The 15,962-nt window shown below is 50.8% G+C and overlaps 1 protein-coding gene across 4 annotated transcripts in view; it reads right to left on the bottom strand.

Annotated features, from left to right (window-relative positions):
• Window positions 1-14,738, bottom strand: part of PXDN (peroxidasin) — a 112,987-nt gene extending 98,249 nt beyond the window's left edge. For 2 of the 4 annotated variants that reach the window (XM_050753168.1, XM_050753169.1), the window contains exon 1: window positions 14,089-14,363. In XM_050753168.1, the coding sequence (XP_050609125.1) occupies window positions 14,089-14,288 (200 nt within the window). In that variant the 5' untranslated portion in view covers window positions 14,289-14,363. Of the gene's footprint in view, window positions 1-14,031; window positions 14,051-14,088; window positions 14,364-14,629 lie in introns of those variants that run through there. The other 2 variants (XM_050753170.1, XM_050753172.1) reach the window with 2 other exon arrangements.
• Between the last annotated feature and the right edge of the window lie 1,224 nt (window positions 14,739-15,962).

Here is a 15,962-nt window from a genome sequence, read left to right as displayed (position 1 = left end):
TACAAGCAATCCGGCTGTGACCTATGGTTCCAGTCGCCGAAACCATTCTACCCTTAGCACAATAATCACGCTGGGCCATCATGCATAAATAAACTGCCTTTAATCCCCAAATGATAACAAAATTCTTCCTGTTAGAAGAGGAGGGAGAGAGTTTTAAAACTATCTGTGGTAGTAGTTGCTACAGCCCACATTAGAAGCTGGGTTGGGAGGTGGTAAAATCACTGTAAGTCCCAGAACACAGAAGCAAGCAAAGGGAATATCAACATCACAGACTTCTCCAAAAAGTGACAAGCAGGCAGAGCTGCTCCATCCCTGTCAACAGGACACTGTTGAGGAGAGCGCGCGCGTGCACACACACACACACACACACACACTAGCAGGAGGAAGTTTTAAGAAAGTAAGCAATAATTGCATGCTATTAAACTCTGGGACAGCTATGGCAAAAACTGATAAGCTCACAGCCCACTTCCGCTTCCTGGACACGCAGCTGACCTCCGCATCCCAGCACCCTTGCACCCGGGTTGAGACGTGTGCCGTCTCTCTAGTGCGCTGGGAGCAGGAACGCGGGTCAGCTCCGAGCAGGTGGGAGCAGTGAGCCTTCACATAACCTCCTCTCTCCCCTTCCGTGACAGCTTCGAGGCCAGGAACGGATGATGGTGGAGCTGCAGGCGGGGCAGAGCTGGGATCCTTGGGTCAAATTTAGAGCAAACATGTCCTTACCAAGCCAGACTAAACAGCTTGGCTTGTGACAACCACTCACCTCTGCCTCTGCCAGAAGCGGGCAGCCACAGACGAAATTGGCCTGCCACATCCCACAGAGCTCAGGCACAAAACACACAGCTATCCCACGGCCAACCCCCGACCGCTCAGAGCTGAACCTCCAATGAAGAGCTGCCCAGCCAAGAACATCTGCCCGGGGATTTGTGTGAGGGGGGTGAGAACTCACATTATTTTAATGCAATGAGGTTCTGCCATTGTTCAGGACACCAACTAAAGTTCAATGGCCCTGACTGAAGCAATGGCATTCCAAAGACAGACAGAGAACACCAGGATTAAGTCATTTTCATCTTTCCTTAAATTTGAGCTTGGGAATGTGAATGTGGTCATTATTTAATGATGTTATTTATTTTACCACACCTGCTTGCAGAAAAATTCAGAGAAGGTTAAAAATTCAGAGAACATTTGTTTTTAAAACGTGAATGGAGATGTCTGCTTTAGAACAAGACGGGATTACAGGGGCAAGACTTTCTCTTCTGACTGAAAACACCAAACACCAAAAGACTGACAAAATACATGAAGCAACTGTTTTCAAGTGACTGGGCATCAGCCAACAGAGCACTGATCCGCGCGAGACGGAAAACAGATGCAGCGAGCAGAAAACGGCACCGGCTCATTGCCTAAGAGAGAACACGATGCTGAGAGCCCGGGCAGGCCAGGGGGCAGAACTGACAGGACAGAGACGGGACGCCCGAGCCCTCCCGGGATAGGGAGAGAAAAGGCCCAGGGGCCTGCAGAGCGTCCAGCACTGAGCTGAGCCCTGACCCACACAAACTGCCCACGGCCAGAAAAGAGCCACCCAAATGGATTAGGGATCACAGGGCCCCACACACACTGGACCAGAAGTGAGCAGTGCCATCTCATCAGCCAGACTGGAAGCCTCACGATTCACAGGCAGTCGGTATGGGACAGGGAAGGGTCTTGCCTCAGCTGTTGAAAATGATGAGCCTTAGGTAAGGCACTGCTCCAATCCTGACCAACAAATCTTAAAAGCAAGACCTTAAAGAACCAAACTGTTTCCATATAACTGCACCAAGTACAAAGCTCAAGGATAATTGTAAGAGCACAAAAATGTCCAGTGCTCACCAAAGTGAAATTCCATTGTCTGGAATCTGCTAAAAAAAAATGATACGGCATGAAAGGAAGGATATTACAACCCCTATTGAGAATATTAAATTATTCAATTAAAACCAACCCAGAGCAGCCACAGATGTTAGAGTTAGTAGAGTATTAAAATTATATGGCCAGGCGCGGTGGCTCACACCTGTAATCCCAGCACTTTGGGAGGCCAAGGTGGGTGGATCACGTGGTCAGGAGATCCAGACCATCCTGGCTAACACGGTGAAACCCCGTCTCTACTTTAAAAAAAAAAAAAAAAAAAAACTTAGCCAGACTCTAAGGCTAGGAGTCATGACATCAAGTAGTCATGGAAGATTTGTTTTTAATGCCCATTTTCTAGAGGTGAAAATCACAATGTCTGATTTGAAAAATACATAGAATTAACAGCAAATTAGATATTGAGAAAGACTTGTTACTTTCAAGACAAAAAAACAGAAACTACCCAAAATGAAACACATGGAGAAAAAGACACAGTTACAAAAAATTAAGTGATAGATGAGTGAGCCATGGCCTCATACATGTGTAACTGGAATCTTCAAAGAAGAGGAGACAAAGGTGGGAACAGAAAACACATCTGAAGATGAAACACCCCCAAATTTTCCAAATTTGAAGAAATCTGTAAATCCACGGGTCCAAAATTTTTTAAATAAAATTAAATAAAAAATTAAAATCAAAATTAAAAAACCCAAGCATAAGAAACACAGATAAAACCACACCAAGGCATATCATAATCCAATTGCTCAACACCAGGGATAAGGAGAAAATCTTAAAAGCAGCCAGAAACACACAGATGTTCTACTGACACGATATGGGTGTCAGCAGATTTCTCATGGGAAACTATGTAAAAGGACGTTTTTAAAGCAGTGTCGGCCGGGTGCAGTGGTTCACGCCTATAATCCCAGCACTTTGGGAGGCCGAGGCAGGTGGATCACCTGTAGCCAGGAGTTCAAGACTAGCATGGCCAACATGGTGAAATCCCATTTCTACTAAAAATACAAAAATTAGCCAGGTGTGGTTGTGAGCGCCTGTAATCTCAGCTACTCAGGAGGCTGAGGCAGGAGAATCGCTTGAACCCGGGAGGTGGAGGCTGCAGTGAGCTGAGATGGTGTGGCTGCACTCTAGCCTGGGCAACAGAGTGAGACTCCATGTCAAAAAAAGAAAAAAAAAAAAAATACGTGTCAGAGAAAACCACCAACTCAGAATATTACTTAGCAAAATATCACTCAAAAATGAAGGCAAAGTAAAGCACTTTTTAAACATCCAAAAGCTAAAAGAACCGATTACCAACAGAGCTGCACTACAAGACTTTTTTTAGAGTTCTTGAAGTAAAAGGACTGAATTATGAACCTACGCATAGGAATAAGCAGCACTGGAAAGAATTAAAAACATGTTTGTTTATTTAAATCTCTAAAAAGATAACTGACAGCTTAAACGAAATCATAAAAGTACAGTATTGAGTTTATAACATATGTACAAATAAGATGTAGGACAACAATATCACAAAAATTGGGCCCAGATCACAGAAATAAGCTAAAAATTGCAAAAAGGTTATTCACATGAATGTTTTGGTCTCCCAGTACATAAAAGTTACATTTTCACTACAATATAGCTGATTAATTATGCAACAGCATTACATCTAAAAAAAGTACATAATTATTTTTTTTTAATTTATTTTTTTGAGACGGAGTCTCACTCTGTTGCCCAGGCTGGAGTACAGTGGTGCAATCTCGGCTCACTGCAAGCTCTGCCTCCCAGGTTCACGCCATTCTCCTGCTTCGGCCTCTGGAGTAGCTGGGACTACAGATGCCCACCACTACACCTGGAAAATTTTTTGTATTTTTAGTGGAGATGGGGTTTCACCATGTTAGCCAGGATGGTCTCGATCTCCTGACCTTGTGATCCGCCCGCCTCGGCCTCCCAAAGTACTGGGATTACAGGCGTGAGCCACCACACCCGACCATACTTTATTTAAAAAATATTTTATTGCTAAAAATATTTTATAAAACACCTGAGCCTTCAGAGAATTTTCTTCTTTTTGCTGGTAGAAAACCTTGCTTTGATGTTGCTGGTTGCTGAAGGATCAGGGTGGTGGCTGCTGAAGGCTGGGGTAGCTGTGGCAATCTCTGAAAATAAGACAATGACATTTGCCGCATCTATTAGCTCTTCCTTTCCCAAAAGGTTTCTCTGTAGTATGTGATGCTGTTTCATAGCTTTTTATCCACAGTAGAACTTCTTTCAAAATTGAAGTCAATCGTCCAGGTATGGTGGCTCACCCCTGTAATCCCAGCACTTTGGGGGGCTGAGGCCGGTGGATCATGAAGTCAAGAGTTCAAGACCATTCTGGCCAACACAGTGAAACCCCATCTCCATTAAAAATACAAAAATTAGCTGGGCATGGTGGCGCTTGGCTGTAATCTCAGCTACTCAGGAGGCCGAGGCAGAAAAATCGCTTGAACCCGGGAGGCGGAGGTTGCAGTGAGGCAAGATTGTGCCATTGCACTCCAGCCTGGCAACAGAGTGAGACTCCGCCTCTAAATAAATAAACAAAGGCTCATATTTGCCTATCCTGTAAAAATTGAAGTCAATCCTCTCAAACCCTGCGGCTGCTTTATCCACTAGGTTTAGGGAATATTCTAGATCTTGTGTTGTCATTTCAACAATGTTCACAGCATTTTCACCAGAAGTAGAATTCATCTCAAGAAGCCACTTCGTATGCTCATCCGTAGACACAACTTCCCATCTGTTCTGGTTTCATCATGAAGTTGCAGCAATTCTCTCATATCTTCAGACTCCGTTTCTAATTCTAGCTCTCTTGCTATTTCCACCACATCCGCAGTGACTTTCTCCACGGAAGTCTCTGAACCCCTCAAAGTCGTCCATGAGGGTTGGAATCCACTTCTTCCAAACTCCTGTACATGTTGATGTTTTGATCCCCCATGAATCAAAAATATTCTTAATGGCATCTAGAATGATGACGCCTTTCCAGAAGGTTTTCAATTGACTTTGCCCAGTTTAATCAGAGAAATCGCTATCTACAGCAGTGATAGTTTTATGGAATAAATGCATGAAATAATAAGACTTGAAAGTCAAAATTAGTCCTTAATTCATGGGCTGCAAAATAGATGTTTTGTGTTAGCAGCCATGAAAACAACATTAATCCCTTTGCATTCTCCATCAGAGCTCTTGGGTGACCAGACGCATTGCAAATGAGCAGCAGTATTTTGAAAAGAATCTTTTTTTCTGAGCAGTAGGTCTCACCAGTGAGCTTAAAATATTCAGAGATCCATGCGGCAAACAAATATGCTGTCATCCGGGCCTTGTCTCTCCATTGGTAGGGCAGAAACACAGTAGTTTTAGCACGGTCCTTAAGACCCTAGGGTTGGGGAACGGGAAATGAGCGCTGGCTTCAGTTTAAAGTCACCAGCTGCATTAGCTCCTACCAAGAGTGTCACCTGTCCTTTGAAGCTTTGAAGCCAGGCAATGACTTCTCCTCTCTAGCTATGAAAGTCCTAGATGGCATCTTCTTCCAATAGAAGGCTGCTCTGTCCACATTAAAAATCTGTTGTTGCGTGTAGCCACCTGATCACTGATACTAGCTGGAACTTCTGGAGAACTTGCTGCAGCTTCTCCATCAGCATCTGCTGCTTCACCTTGCACTTTTATGTTATGCAGTTGACTTCTTTCCTTAAACCTCATGAACCAATCTCTGCTAGCTCCAAACCTTCCTTCTGCAGCTTCCTCATCTCTCTGCCTTTACAGAAACGAAGAGAGTTGGGGCCTTGCTCTGGATCGAACTTTGGCTGAGCAGAATGTTGTGGCTGGTTTGCTGTTCTTCCCAAACCATTAAAACCTCTTCCATAAACTAACTGATGCAAGAGACCTAGCTTTTGACTTATCTCAGCTTTTGACATGCCTTCTCACTGAGCTTAATCATTTCCAGCTTTTGATTTAAAGTAAGGGACATGCAACTCTCCTTTCACTAGCACATGGAAAGGCCACTGCAGGGTTATCAATTGGCCTGATTTCAATACTGCTGTGTCTCAGGGAATAAAGCCTGGAAAGGGAAAAGAGATGGAGGAACGGCCAGCCAGTGGAACAGTCAGAACACACACAACATTTAGGTTAGGTTTGCAGTTTTACATGGATGTGGTTTATAACACCCCAAAACAATTACAATAGTAACATCAAAGATCACTGATTACAAGGCAGCCACAATGGCTCACACATGTAATCCCAGGGCTTTAAGAGGCCAAGGTGGGAGGACTGCTCGAAGCCAGGAGTTGTAGATCAGCCTGGGCAAATAGCAAGACCCCATCTCTACAAAATAAAAACTTAAAAATAAATTTAAAAAAAAATCCAGGCATGGGGGCACATGCCTATAGTCCAGCTACTTAGGACTAGCTAAAAGTAGGAGGCTAAGGCAGGAGGATTACTTGAACCCTGGAGGTGGATGTCACAACTTGGCAAGCATACTTTAAGTATGTGCCCTTCTAAAATGTCCATTATGTCTGATAAGGCTTTTGTTTTCTTAAGTAAAAATTCTCATGTGGACAAAGGTCAAATAGGGTAACAGTCACTGGTCAAGCTTCTCCTTCTGATTTAACCGTAGAACAAAAGGCAGATGCTCCCGAAGGCTCCTCCTAAACCTCCAAAGCTCGGCAGGGCTCAACACACAGCATCCCGGTAGGATGGAGGGTGTGGGGCTGACCGCAGCCTGCTTTCCCGTAAACACCCTGCGCTGGTGCTCGGGGCTGCTCAGATGTGCTCGGCATCTGGACAAGAGCAGGGCATGAACCCTGCTTTCCATGGGCAGATGACGCAGGAGGCAGCCAGATATGGAATAAACAAGACGCCGAACGCGCAGGGCCCTCGGACGCCCAGAGGACGGCTGCTATTTGCCACCTCAGGACTCTGGGTTAGGCTCCTTGGGGGTCTGTGGCTCCCATCCTCTTCACTTGAAACAGGAGGGAAAGCAACATCCTCCAGAATAAAGAAACCAATGAACAAAACAGCAGTGATGACTGATCTCGTACCTACGCCAGGGAGATCCAACCCACGAAACAGCGGACAGTCTATTCATGGTTTTGTTTGTTTTTGCCAGCTTCAGTTTACCTTGCATGAGTAATCTTCCACTCAGATGTATTTTAGGCTTTACTATTTTGCTGTGGCCTTTTGGATCTGACGAGAAATTAGATGGGGAAAAATATAATGCCTATTTTCTTTTTTTTTTTTTTTTTTTTTTTTTTTGAGACGGAGTCTTGCTCTGTCCCCCAAGCTGGAGTGCAGTGGCACGATCTCAACTCACTGCAACCTCTGCCTTCCAGGTTCAAGCGATTCTCCTACTTCAGCCTCCTGATAGCTGGAACTATAGGCGTGAGCCACCACACCTGGCTAATTTTTGTATTTTTAGTAGAGATGGGGTTTTGCCATGTTGGGCAGGCTGGTCTCAAACTCCTGACCTCAAGTGATCCGCCCACCTCAGCCTCCCAAAGTGCTGGGATTACAGGTGTGAGCCTCCACACCCACCTTAATGCCTGTTTTTCAAAATAAACTTTAAAACAAAGAAAACAAAAATTACTAGTGTTATCAATTTAGAAAAATATCTATCAATCAGTTGTATTACTTTAGCATCAAAAAAAGCATGCAGCCACCCACTAACATACGTGTGCTAAGTCATATGCATGTGGCCCAGCAGCACGCACAGTTTAACAATTCAACCATCCAGCCTCGATCCTGGGGAGCTACTGGCCCACATAGAGAGATACCACTTAACAGGCCGGGTGCAGTGGCTCGCGCCTGTAATCCCAGCACTTTGGAGGCCGAGGCAGGTGGATCACGATGGAGACCATCCTGGCTAATACAGTGAAATCCCATCTCTACTTAAAATACAAAAAATTAGCCAGGCGTGGTGGCGGGCACCTGTAGTCCCAGCTGCTCGGGAGGCTGAGGTAGGAGAATGGCGTGAACCCAGGAGGCGTAGCTTGCAGTGAGCGGAGATCGCACCACTGCACTCCAGCCTGGGCAAAAGACTGAGACTCCATCTCCAAAAAAAAAAAAAAAAGAGAGAGAGATACCACTAACATACAAAATATCCTGATCGGCTATTTAAGCATCAAACATGGTAAAGTTTGTCTTCTCTTAAATTGAATTCCCTGAAAAAAGGTACTTGTAAATAAATCACATTTTCTTCTGAACCCCAAAAACATATGGAACTATCACTTAAAATAATTAGTAAACCTGGGCGCTGGGAAGCATGAGAGCTCTCACATGTTGGTCACTAAAAGACCAGAGGCCGGCAGTAGCTTCTCAGCTCCAGACCCTGAGCAGGAGCCGGGAAGATCTCTGTATTCCTGAGAGATCACCCGATTCCCGGGCCTGAGCTCCCCTCCCAGAGCACTGCTGTGGGCCCGGCAGGACTTGATACATTTGCATCTATTTTAGCTTCTTCTTACTGTCATGTGCAAAGGAAAAACACTTGGATTCTCCAATCAAAAAGGTATTTATCTCATCATACGCCAATGGGAATTGGTATAACGCAAGTTATCTTCAAACTTTTTTTTTTTTTTTTGAGACTAGGTCTCGCTCTGTCACCCAGGCTGCAGTGCAGTGGTGTGATCCCAGCTCACTACAACCTCCGCCTCCCAGGCTCAAGCAATTCTCATGCCTCAGCCTCCCGAGTAGCTGGGACCACAGGTGCGCACCACCAGGCCCAGCTAATTGTTTCTATTTCTAGTAGAGAAGTCGTTTCGCCATGTAGTCCAGGCTGGTCTCGAACTCCTGAGCTCAGGCAATCTGCCTGCCTTGGCCTCCCAAAGTGCTGGGATTACAGCCATGAGCCACCACACCCAGCCTGATCTTCCGACTCTTACCTAGCTTTGAGATTCATGAGGAGATCTGCCCTGCAGACTGGAATTTTGTCTTTGTTTGTGTTTACATATTTAATTTTGAACCCTGGATCTGTGCCATGGAGGCTCCTGCCTGGACGATGCAACACTCACTTTGCTTAAAAAGGCCCAGGTTTTACCCCAGGCAAGGGGCCCTCATCAGCTTCTGGCCAGCGTGTTCAGGGAAGATCAGATGCCATCCATGGCCCCAGAAGGGAGTCATGCACTCCAGACCCAGTGGCAAGGCCTCCTGCCCACTCACGGACATCTTGAAAACTGGTGTGCCACACAGACCATCTGGTCCATTAAGACAATTCCCCAAACTTCTGCTTGTGCACTAAGAATGAGTCATGCATTCTCTTTCCACTGGACTTAGCTCTGTCGGAAGGGAACTATACAGCTGCCAAACATCAGCAACTAGGGAAACTGAGTCACAACAGAGAAGCAAGCCAAGTCACCCATCCAGGGGAGAAAACTATAGAATATCACAGCCTGTGGACCCTGGATCAAGCCGCGCTTGAAGCTGGAGCTGCCCATGGATTCACAGTCATATAGAAGGATGTGCTTTCTTTTTACAACTATTTCCTTGACAGATGAAAAAACACAGCAGGGAGGCAAGTTCTAACAATAGAAGAGCTCAATTACTCTGACTTCCTAAGGAGAGAGCACTTTGCAGACATGCAGCACTCACATATTCACATACTGGTTTTCAAAAGTTAAAGTCCTGGTGAAAGCCTGGGGGTCTCACATACTCCCCTGAAGGGCAAACTGGACATCCCAGGAAAGGTCCCAACACACACTCTCTTGGGGATGGGCCCTCTCTAAGCTTATTTTGAACACTGATAATTTTCCTCTTCTGGCCACAGAACACAGAGAGCTCTGAAGATCAACCCGTCTCCCAGGCTCCCATGCTGAGAAAATGTGTGGTCCGCCTACCACCTTGCAAAGATAGATTATCAACGTATTTTCTAAATACGTTTTAAGTATCTGTATGGTACTTTTCAAACGTATTTGCGTGACAATAATACAGTCTTTGACTCTGTCCTGCCAATAAACAGGAAGTCACCATTTGTTCTATGGAAGGCAAACACTGACACTAGCGCCTGCAGGACCCTCCCAGCAGATGCAACCCAGACTCATCCGCCTAGGGCGGAGAAGCCCCAGGCTCCCGCTCACACCCCAGGACCACTGCAGTCTCCTGCCCAAAGGAGGAGGGGCCTGGCGTCCGGGGGCTGCGGGAGCTCCCAGAAGCTGCAGTCAGATGTGAGGGAACTTCCCAGGAGCAGGAGGATGCAGAGGAGGAGGAGGGTATGGAAAGTGCTGAGGGTGGAGAGCCAGGGAGTCCCTGGCAGGCGGGCCCCTCTCCAGCACCAGCCAGCTGGCTCCCTGCGTGCCAGGCAACACCCTGTGACGTCTATCTACATGTGAGGAGGAGAGGTCCTCTCCGAAAGGCGGCCAATTCTCCAAGGGAGGTCAGGGAAACTCCAAGGATCAACCTCAGGGCTGATGTGACTCAGGGGCCGATGTGACTCAGGGGACGCAGTCTCCTGGACACAGGAAGTCAGTTAAAAGGCCCAAAGACCCACTCCTACCTATCAACTCTGAGCCCCAGAGGGTCTGCGGGACCTGCAGGACGGTGGAGACCCACAGAGCAGCAACACTGGAACCTTCTGCCCATGTGGACACAGGCCAGACCACCAAGAGTGCAGGTCCCAAGCGCTCTGTGCCCCCATCCCCCGTCCCACCAGGCCTGCACACACCTGGGGTCATCCTACCACTCCCAGTAAGCCCCCTCACTCTCTGGGAGCCCCTGCTGGACGGGGATTCCATGAAGGCGGGTTCCAGTCTTCTTTTCTGTGGGTGGCCCAACACACAGCACACAGCGAGGGCCTGAACACCCAGTAGATGGTGAGAAAAACTGAGAATGAGCAGCAGCTGTCTGGAGATCCTGCAGGAGGAAGAGGCCCCGCCCCGCCTGCCATGGCATCTGCCTGTAGTTTCTCTGCAATGTGACCTCCTTGAGCCCACCCTAAGCTCCACATACCCAGACCCCTCCAATGTCAGCGTTTCTGTCACAGAACTACAGTTTGGGACAATCCATGGCTTGCAGTGGCCTGGACTGTGGTGAGGATGTTGGTTTTGATGAGTCCAAGACCACAGCCTCAACCGTGGTGGCTCCAGGGAAGAGAGGAAGGCAGGACAGGAGGAGGGCGTGGAGGGCCTAGCTCCAGTGTGTCCAGCCAGCACCCGAGCGGCGCAACTGCAATGAATAACGTTTCAAATGTGACCTCCCCAAAGAAGCTGGGGTTGAGAGGAGGAAAGGAAGGGGCGTCCAACGGCAAACTTTAATACTAGCTTTGAACTACCATTGTGATAAACTTCTATTGTGTTGGATACAGAATGAAACTGTATTCAAAAACCAAGCATTTCTACACAGCTGAACTAAGTCAGGCCTCCGGAGGGGAGGCGCTCTCCAGGAGACCCTGAGGGCACTCAAAGGTCATCCCAAACTGAGCTGAGGGCACTCAAAGGTCAATCCAAACTGAGTCATGGGTGGGCTTATTTCCAAAGCCCCCAAGCCACAATTCAAACAATCCAGTATCAGACCCACTTAAACACACCTGTGGAGCATTTGAGGGGAAGGAGCAGTAAGATGTTTCCAATGGCTCTGATTTAATCTTTTGTGGAGATGGGGTGGAGATGAGTCTCTTAAAAGCAAAGGGACACTGTGATGGTTGGATGGCCCAACTAACTTTGGGGCAGGTTTTTTTTTTAATTTTCATACCAAAAAATTTTAATAGAAAATAATCACATATACATGAGAGCACAGTCCTGGGAGAATGCTGAAAGTGGACATGAAATGGTGCTTCACGTGTAGCATGTATCATGTATAACTGTGTCATCTCCAGCAACAGCCTACAGACCATGCCCCCAGAGACCCCTCAACATGATGTCCCCGCAGAACGGGTGTCCCTCTTCCCTCCGTCCCTGCCTCCCCAGGCTGCACTCCCTGGCGCTTGCTCATGAGGTGTCCACTGTGCCTAGGTCCGCACGGCTACACCCTCACGTTCTCCCAGGGAACACAGGTCCTGCTAAAAATCACCCGGCTGGAATGCATCCAGCCAGGAATCCATTCTGGCCACCAGCGCTACCCTCCTCCTCTTGGCCACAGGAATAGCATCAGGAGCTGCCCTTCTCTCCCAGAACTTCTGTTTCCACCGCCATAAAATGGGTATGTTCATTTCTCCAGTAAAGTGTTTAGTTCTATAAGGGATTTGATCAACTTAACAGCTACCAGTCTACCTGCCTCACAGCAGCAATGTGACTCAACAGCGACCTTTCAAAGTATCACTGAAGACCGCAAAAACTCCTGAACGTATAAGACACAAATGGACGCAAATGTATCCTTTGAGGAAGTGTTGTGAGAGCTGAGGATGATGTCACCGTCTACTCTCAGCTCCTTTTTCAAATTCGGTGAGGTGTTTGTGGAGGAGCACACCATGCAAAGCGCAGCACAGGGCCCCATGTGTGTTCTACGACACTTACTTTAACATGTTATTTTCAACAAGCAATTAATATTCCGGGACAAAGCATACCGCAAGCTTTATGAAACTGACCAGATGTGAAAAATGACTTCGGGGTCCCATTCTTCCACTGGCTCAGCAAAAATTACATTATCCAGACCCAGGGAAACCTCACCCGGTTCCATTCTAAAAGTCCACCGCTTTTGAGTGAGATGTCCCCGAGACGTCCGGCCTGGGCTGACCATTCACGGGCTCTGGAAAGAAAGCCTTGGTCTCTCTCCGGAGGAACAATTTCCCAGGGGGAGAGGAACTCGCGCCCCCGCCCCGCCCCAGGGCCTGCAGGAAGCGGCCAGCAAAGCCGGCGACCCCCGGGGGGCGGTGGTCTGTCCCAGCGCTTCGTTTCGGAGGTGAGCGCACTGGCCGCCACTTCCTGAACTGTTCACTCAATTATTTTACCACTTTTGCAGACTATGGTGGTGCCAGAAAGTCCTCTGGCTCAGCTAAGAAAAGTGAAAACTATTTTTGGCATGCAGAAGAGTCGCTATAGGACTAAATCACAGTCGGCGCCTGAAACGCAGCCGCCTTCACAGAAGGTTCCGAAAACGCCGAATCCGAGTCGCTTCCGAACACAGGAGGCCTGCAGCGAACTCTGGCGGCACCTGGGTACCTGGAGCCCGGCGCGGAGGAACGGGGATTCCTGCTGTGGAGACCGTGGCACGGGGAGGCCCGCGGGAGGAACGGGGATTCCTGCTGTGGAGACCGTGGCACGGGGAGGCCCGCGGGGGGAACGGGGATTCCTGCTGTGGAGACCGTGGCACGGGGAGGCCCGCGGGGGGACACGGGGGGCCAACCCCCACGAAACGCATCCGCTTAAACGTTTGGCGCAACCGCGAACACGGTCGCGTGGATTAGAAACGAAAGAAGCGCCCGGGGCAGAAACCCGCTCTGAGCCCCGGCTCCGTCTAGACCCGCGCGGCCCCTCTCGGGAACCCCGGCCGCCCGGCTCGCTCTGGGCGCAGGAAAAGCCCCTGAGAAGCGCAGGGCCCCCGGGACACCCCAGGAGAGGACGCTGCGGGCGGATGCGGGGGCACTGGGAGCCGGGGCGCCGCGGCCGCGGGAACTGAGGCTCCTCTGGGGAGGCGTCCCCGGCGCGGGGGGATGGGGTGGGCACCGCGCTCCAAGGGGCGGGGGAGGGGGAGAGGGCGGAGGCCGGGGGAGGAGGAGGAAGGGGGGAGGAGGAGGAGGAAGAGAAGGAGGAAGGCGGGGGAGGAGGAAGAGAGCGGAGGAGGGGAGAGAACAGAACGAGGAACCGGGGGAGGGGGGTGGGAGGACGGAGGGGGCTGCGCCGCGCTCGGGGAGCGGAGGGGGACCGAGGGGTCCTGAGCGGGGCAAAGGTGAGCGGAGGAGGAGCCGCGAACCAGAGGGAAGCAGGCGGCCCGCGGAGCTTGGGGGGTGGCGGGAGGCGAGCGGGGCTTCCCCCGGCGGCTCCAACAACTTCCCCGTCCTGCGGGGATTCCGAGTTCCGAACAAAGGCGGCTCCGGAGGCCGCGCGCACAGCGCTCTGGTCCGCCCCTCGGCGTGTCGGGCAGGGCGGACAAAGGCCCAGCGGGTCCCCCCGCCCCGGTCCCCCCACGTTCCCCTTCGGAGGTTCGCTTCTGCGTCCCGAGCCCCCAGGACCCCGCGCGCCCGAGGCCCCCTCCACCCTCCGCGCCCCCGCCTCCGCTCACCCCTGCGCTCCCGGATCTCCACGAACCCCCGGACCCCGCGCCCCCAGCCGCACTCACAGGATGGAGGTCTGCGGCGCCACGGCGGGCACGGCCTCCAGCAGCAGATGCATGCAGCGCACGGTGGTGCGGAAGCACAGGCAGCGGCTCGGACACCCTGCGCCCGGCTTCTGGGCCACCACGGCCAGCGCCCCCCAGGCGCAGCACAGCACAAGCGCCAGCAGGCAGCGGCGTGCGAGGCCCCTGGAGCGCTTGGCCATGGCCGACGGCGCGGACGGACGCTCGGACGCACGGAGCCACCACGGCCGGCTCCCGACTGCGCCCGCCCGGCCGCGGCCCACGTCCCAGCTGTGCGCTGGGGGCGGGGGGCGCCAGCTGTGCACATGCGCGAGGCTCCTCCCGGCCCCTCCGAATCCCCGAGGGCGGGGCGGGGCGAGAACCCGGGGCCCCAGTGTCCGGCCCGGGCGCCCGTATCCAGGTGGGGCGGCCCGCATGCCCAAGGCGAGCGCTCGGGAGCGCGGAGGAGAGCATTGGCACCCCTGATTCTGCGCTCGGGACTCGGGACCCTGGGGCCTACGCGAAGCTTTTCCACTTTTCTTACCCGTGGTTTCTGCCTGCGCGCAGTACGGGGTTTTTTCTTGGCGCCTTGCTGTTTGTAACACTTTCAGAGCGCCTGCTCTGATCCAGGCACGATTGCAGGCGCGCACGCGCGCTCCTCTCTCTCCCTCTCCCTACCCGCAACCATGTAGGAAATTATTCAACGTTCAAAAAAGCCCCTTATTCCTTTTGAGGAAACTGAGGCCCAAGCCCCAAGGCGCATAGCGAGGGAGTCTTTGCGGGAAGGTTAGACCCAGGCGTTCCGGCTCCCCGGGGCCTGTCAGCTCTCTGCCGGCTGCCTGGCTCAGCACCGTTGGGAGCATGAAACGCCTTGTGTGGAGTCCTTGGCGCAGCACAGCCCCCGGGATGCTCGCGGCCTTCAGTGCCTGTCCTCGTGGGACAGTCCTAGGTGGAGACCCAGGGAACCCGCCCACGTCGGGTGTGTCTAGAGACAGCAGAAGACTTTGGAAAGGAGGGAAGACACTGCGTGAAATATGCACAGTTAAAGGTGGTGTTCTCACATAGTTCATACATTCTCTCCAGTCATCTCACAAGGACCCAGTCTCTGAATTTCACAGATAAGGAAGGTGAGGCCAAATTGTTGAACCCAGGCTGCAGGGTGACAGTGCCAGATTCAGAGGCACAGGCTGGGCGTGTTGCCATCGCAAACCCCGAGTCTCAGCTGTGTCCCCGTGCTGATGTTCTAGCCTGAGCTGCGTTTGAAGGCAGCCTGGAATGGGATTGGTGGGTAATCGGCTAGTTTCCTGTTGCTATGTTAAAAAACAAAAACTACCACCACGAGACATAGCCCGAAGGTCACAGGTGCTTTGCTGGCCACAGGGCACCATCTAAGGACTGGACTCCCGAGGCTGCTGGCAGGGGGTTCCGGTTCCTTGCCATGTGGGTCTCCATGGCCTGCACACCAGACATGGCCTGATGCCTCCCAGAGCAGGTATTAGAAGGAGGAGGAAGAGAATGAAAGCACAACACAGAAGCCAGGCTAGAATCTAACCTAGCCTTGGAACTGGCCCCACATCACACCTGCAGGGTGCATCCTCAGACGCTGGTGGGTCCTGCTGACATTCCAGATGCCATCTTTCCTGCAGGATTTTAACCACACTCTACAGTGGATGCAGCTCACACTCCAGATGCCTTCTCTTACAGGATCCTATTCACACACTCCAGTAGGCCCAGCTCACACTGCAGACAACACCTCTCCTGCAGGATCCTATCCACACACAGAAGTGGGTCCAGTTCACACTACAGATGCCATCTCTCCTACAGAATTCTATCCCCATACTTCAGTCTCCAGATGTCATCTCTCTTGTAGGGTCTTA

Source organism: Macaca thibetana, chromosome 13, assembly GCF_024542745.1.
Source record: "Macaca thibetana thibetana isolate TM-01 chromosome 13, ASM2454274v1, whole genome shotgun sequence".
NCBI classification, from domain to species: Eukaryota; Metazoa; Chordata; class Mammalia; order Primates; family Cercopithecidae; genus Macaca; species Macaca thibetana.
The sequence above is the reverse complement of the archived record's forward strand: the minus strand, read 5'-3'. Positions and strand labels throughout refer to the sequence as shown.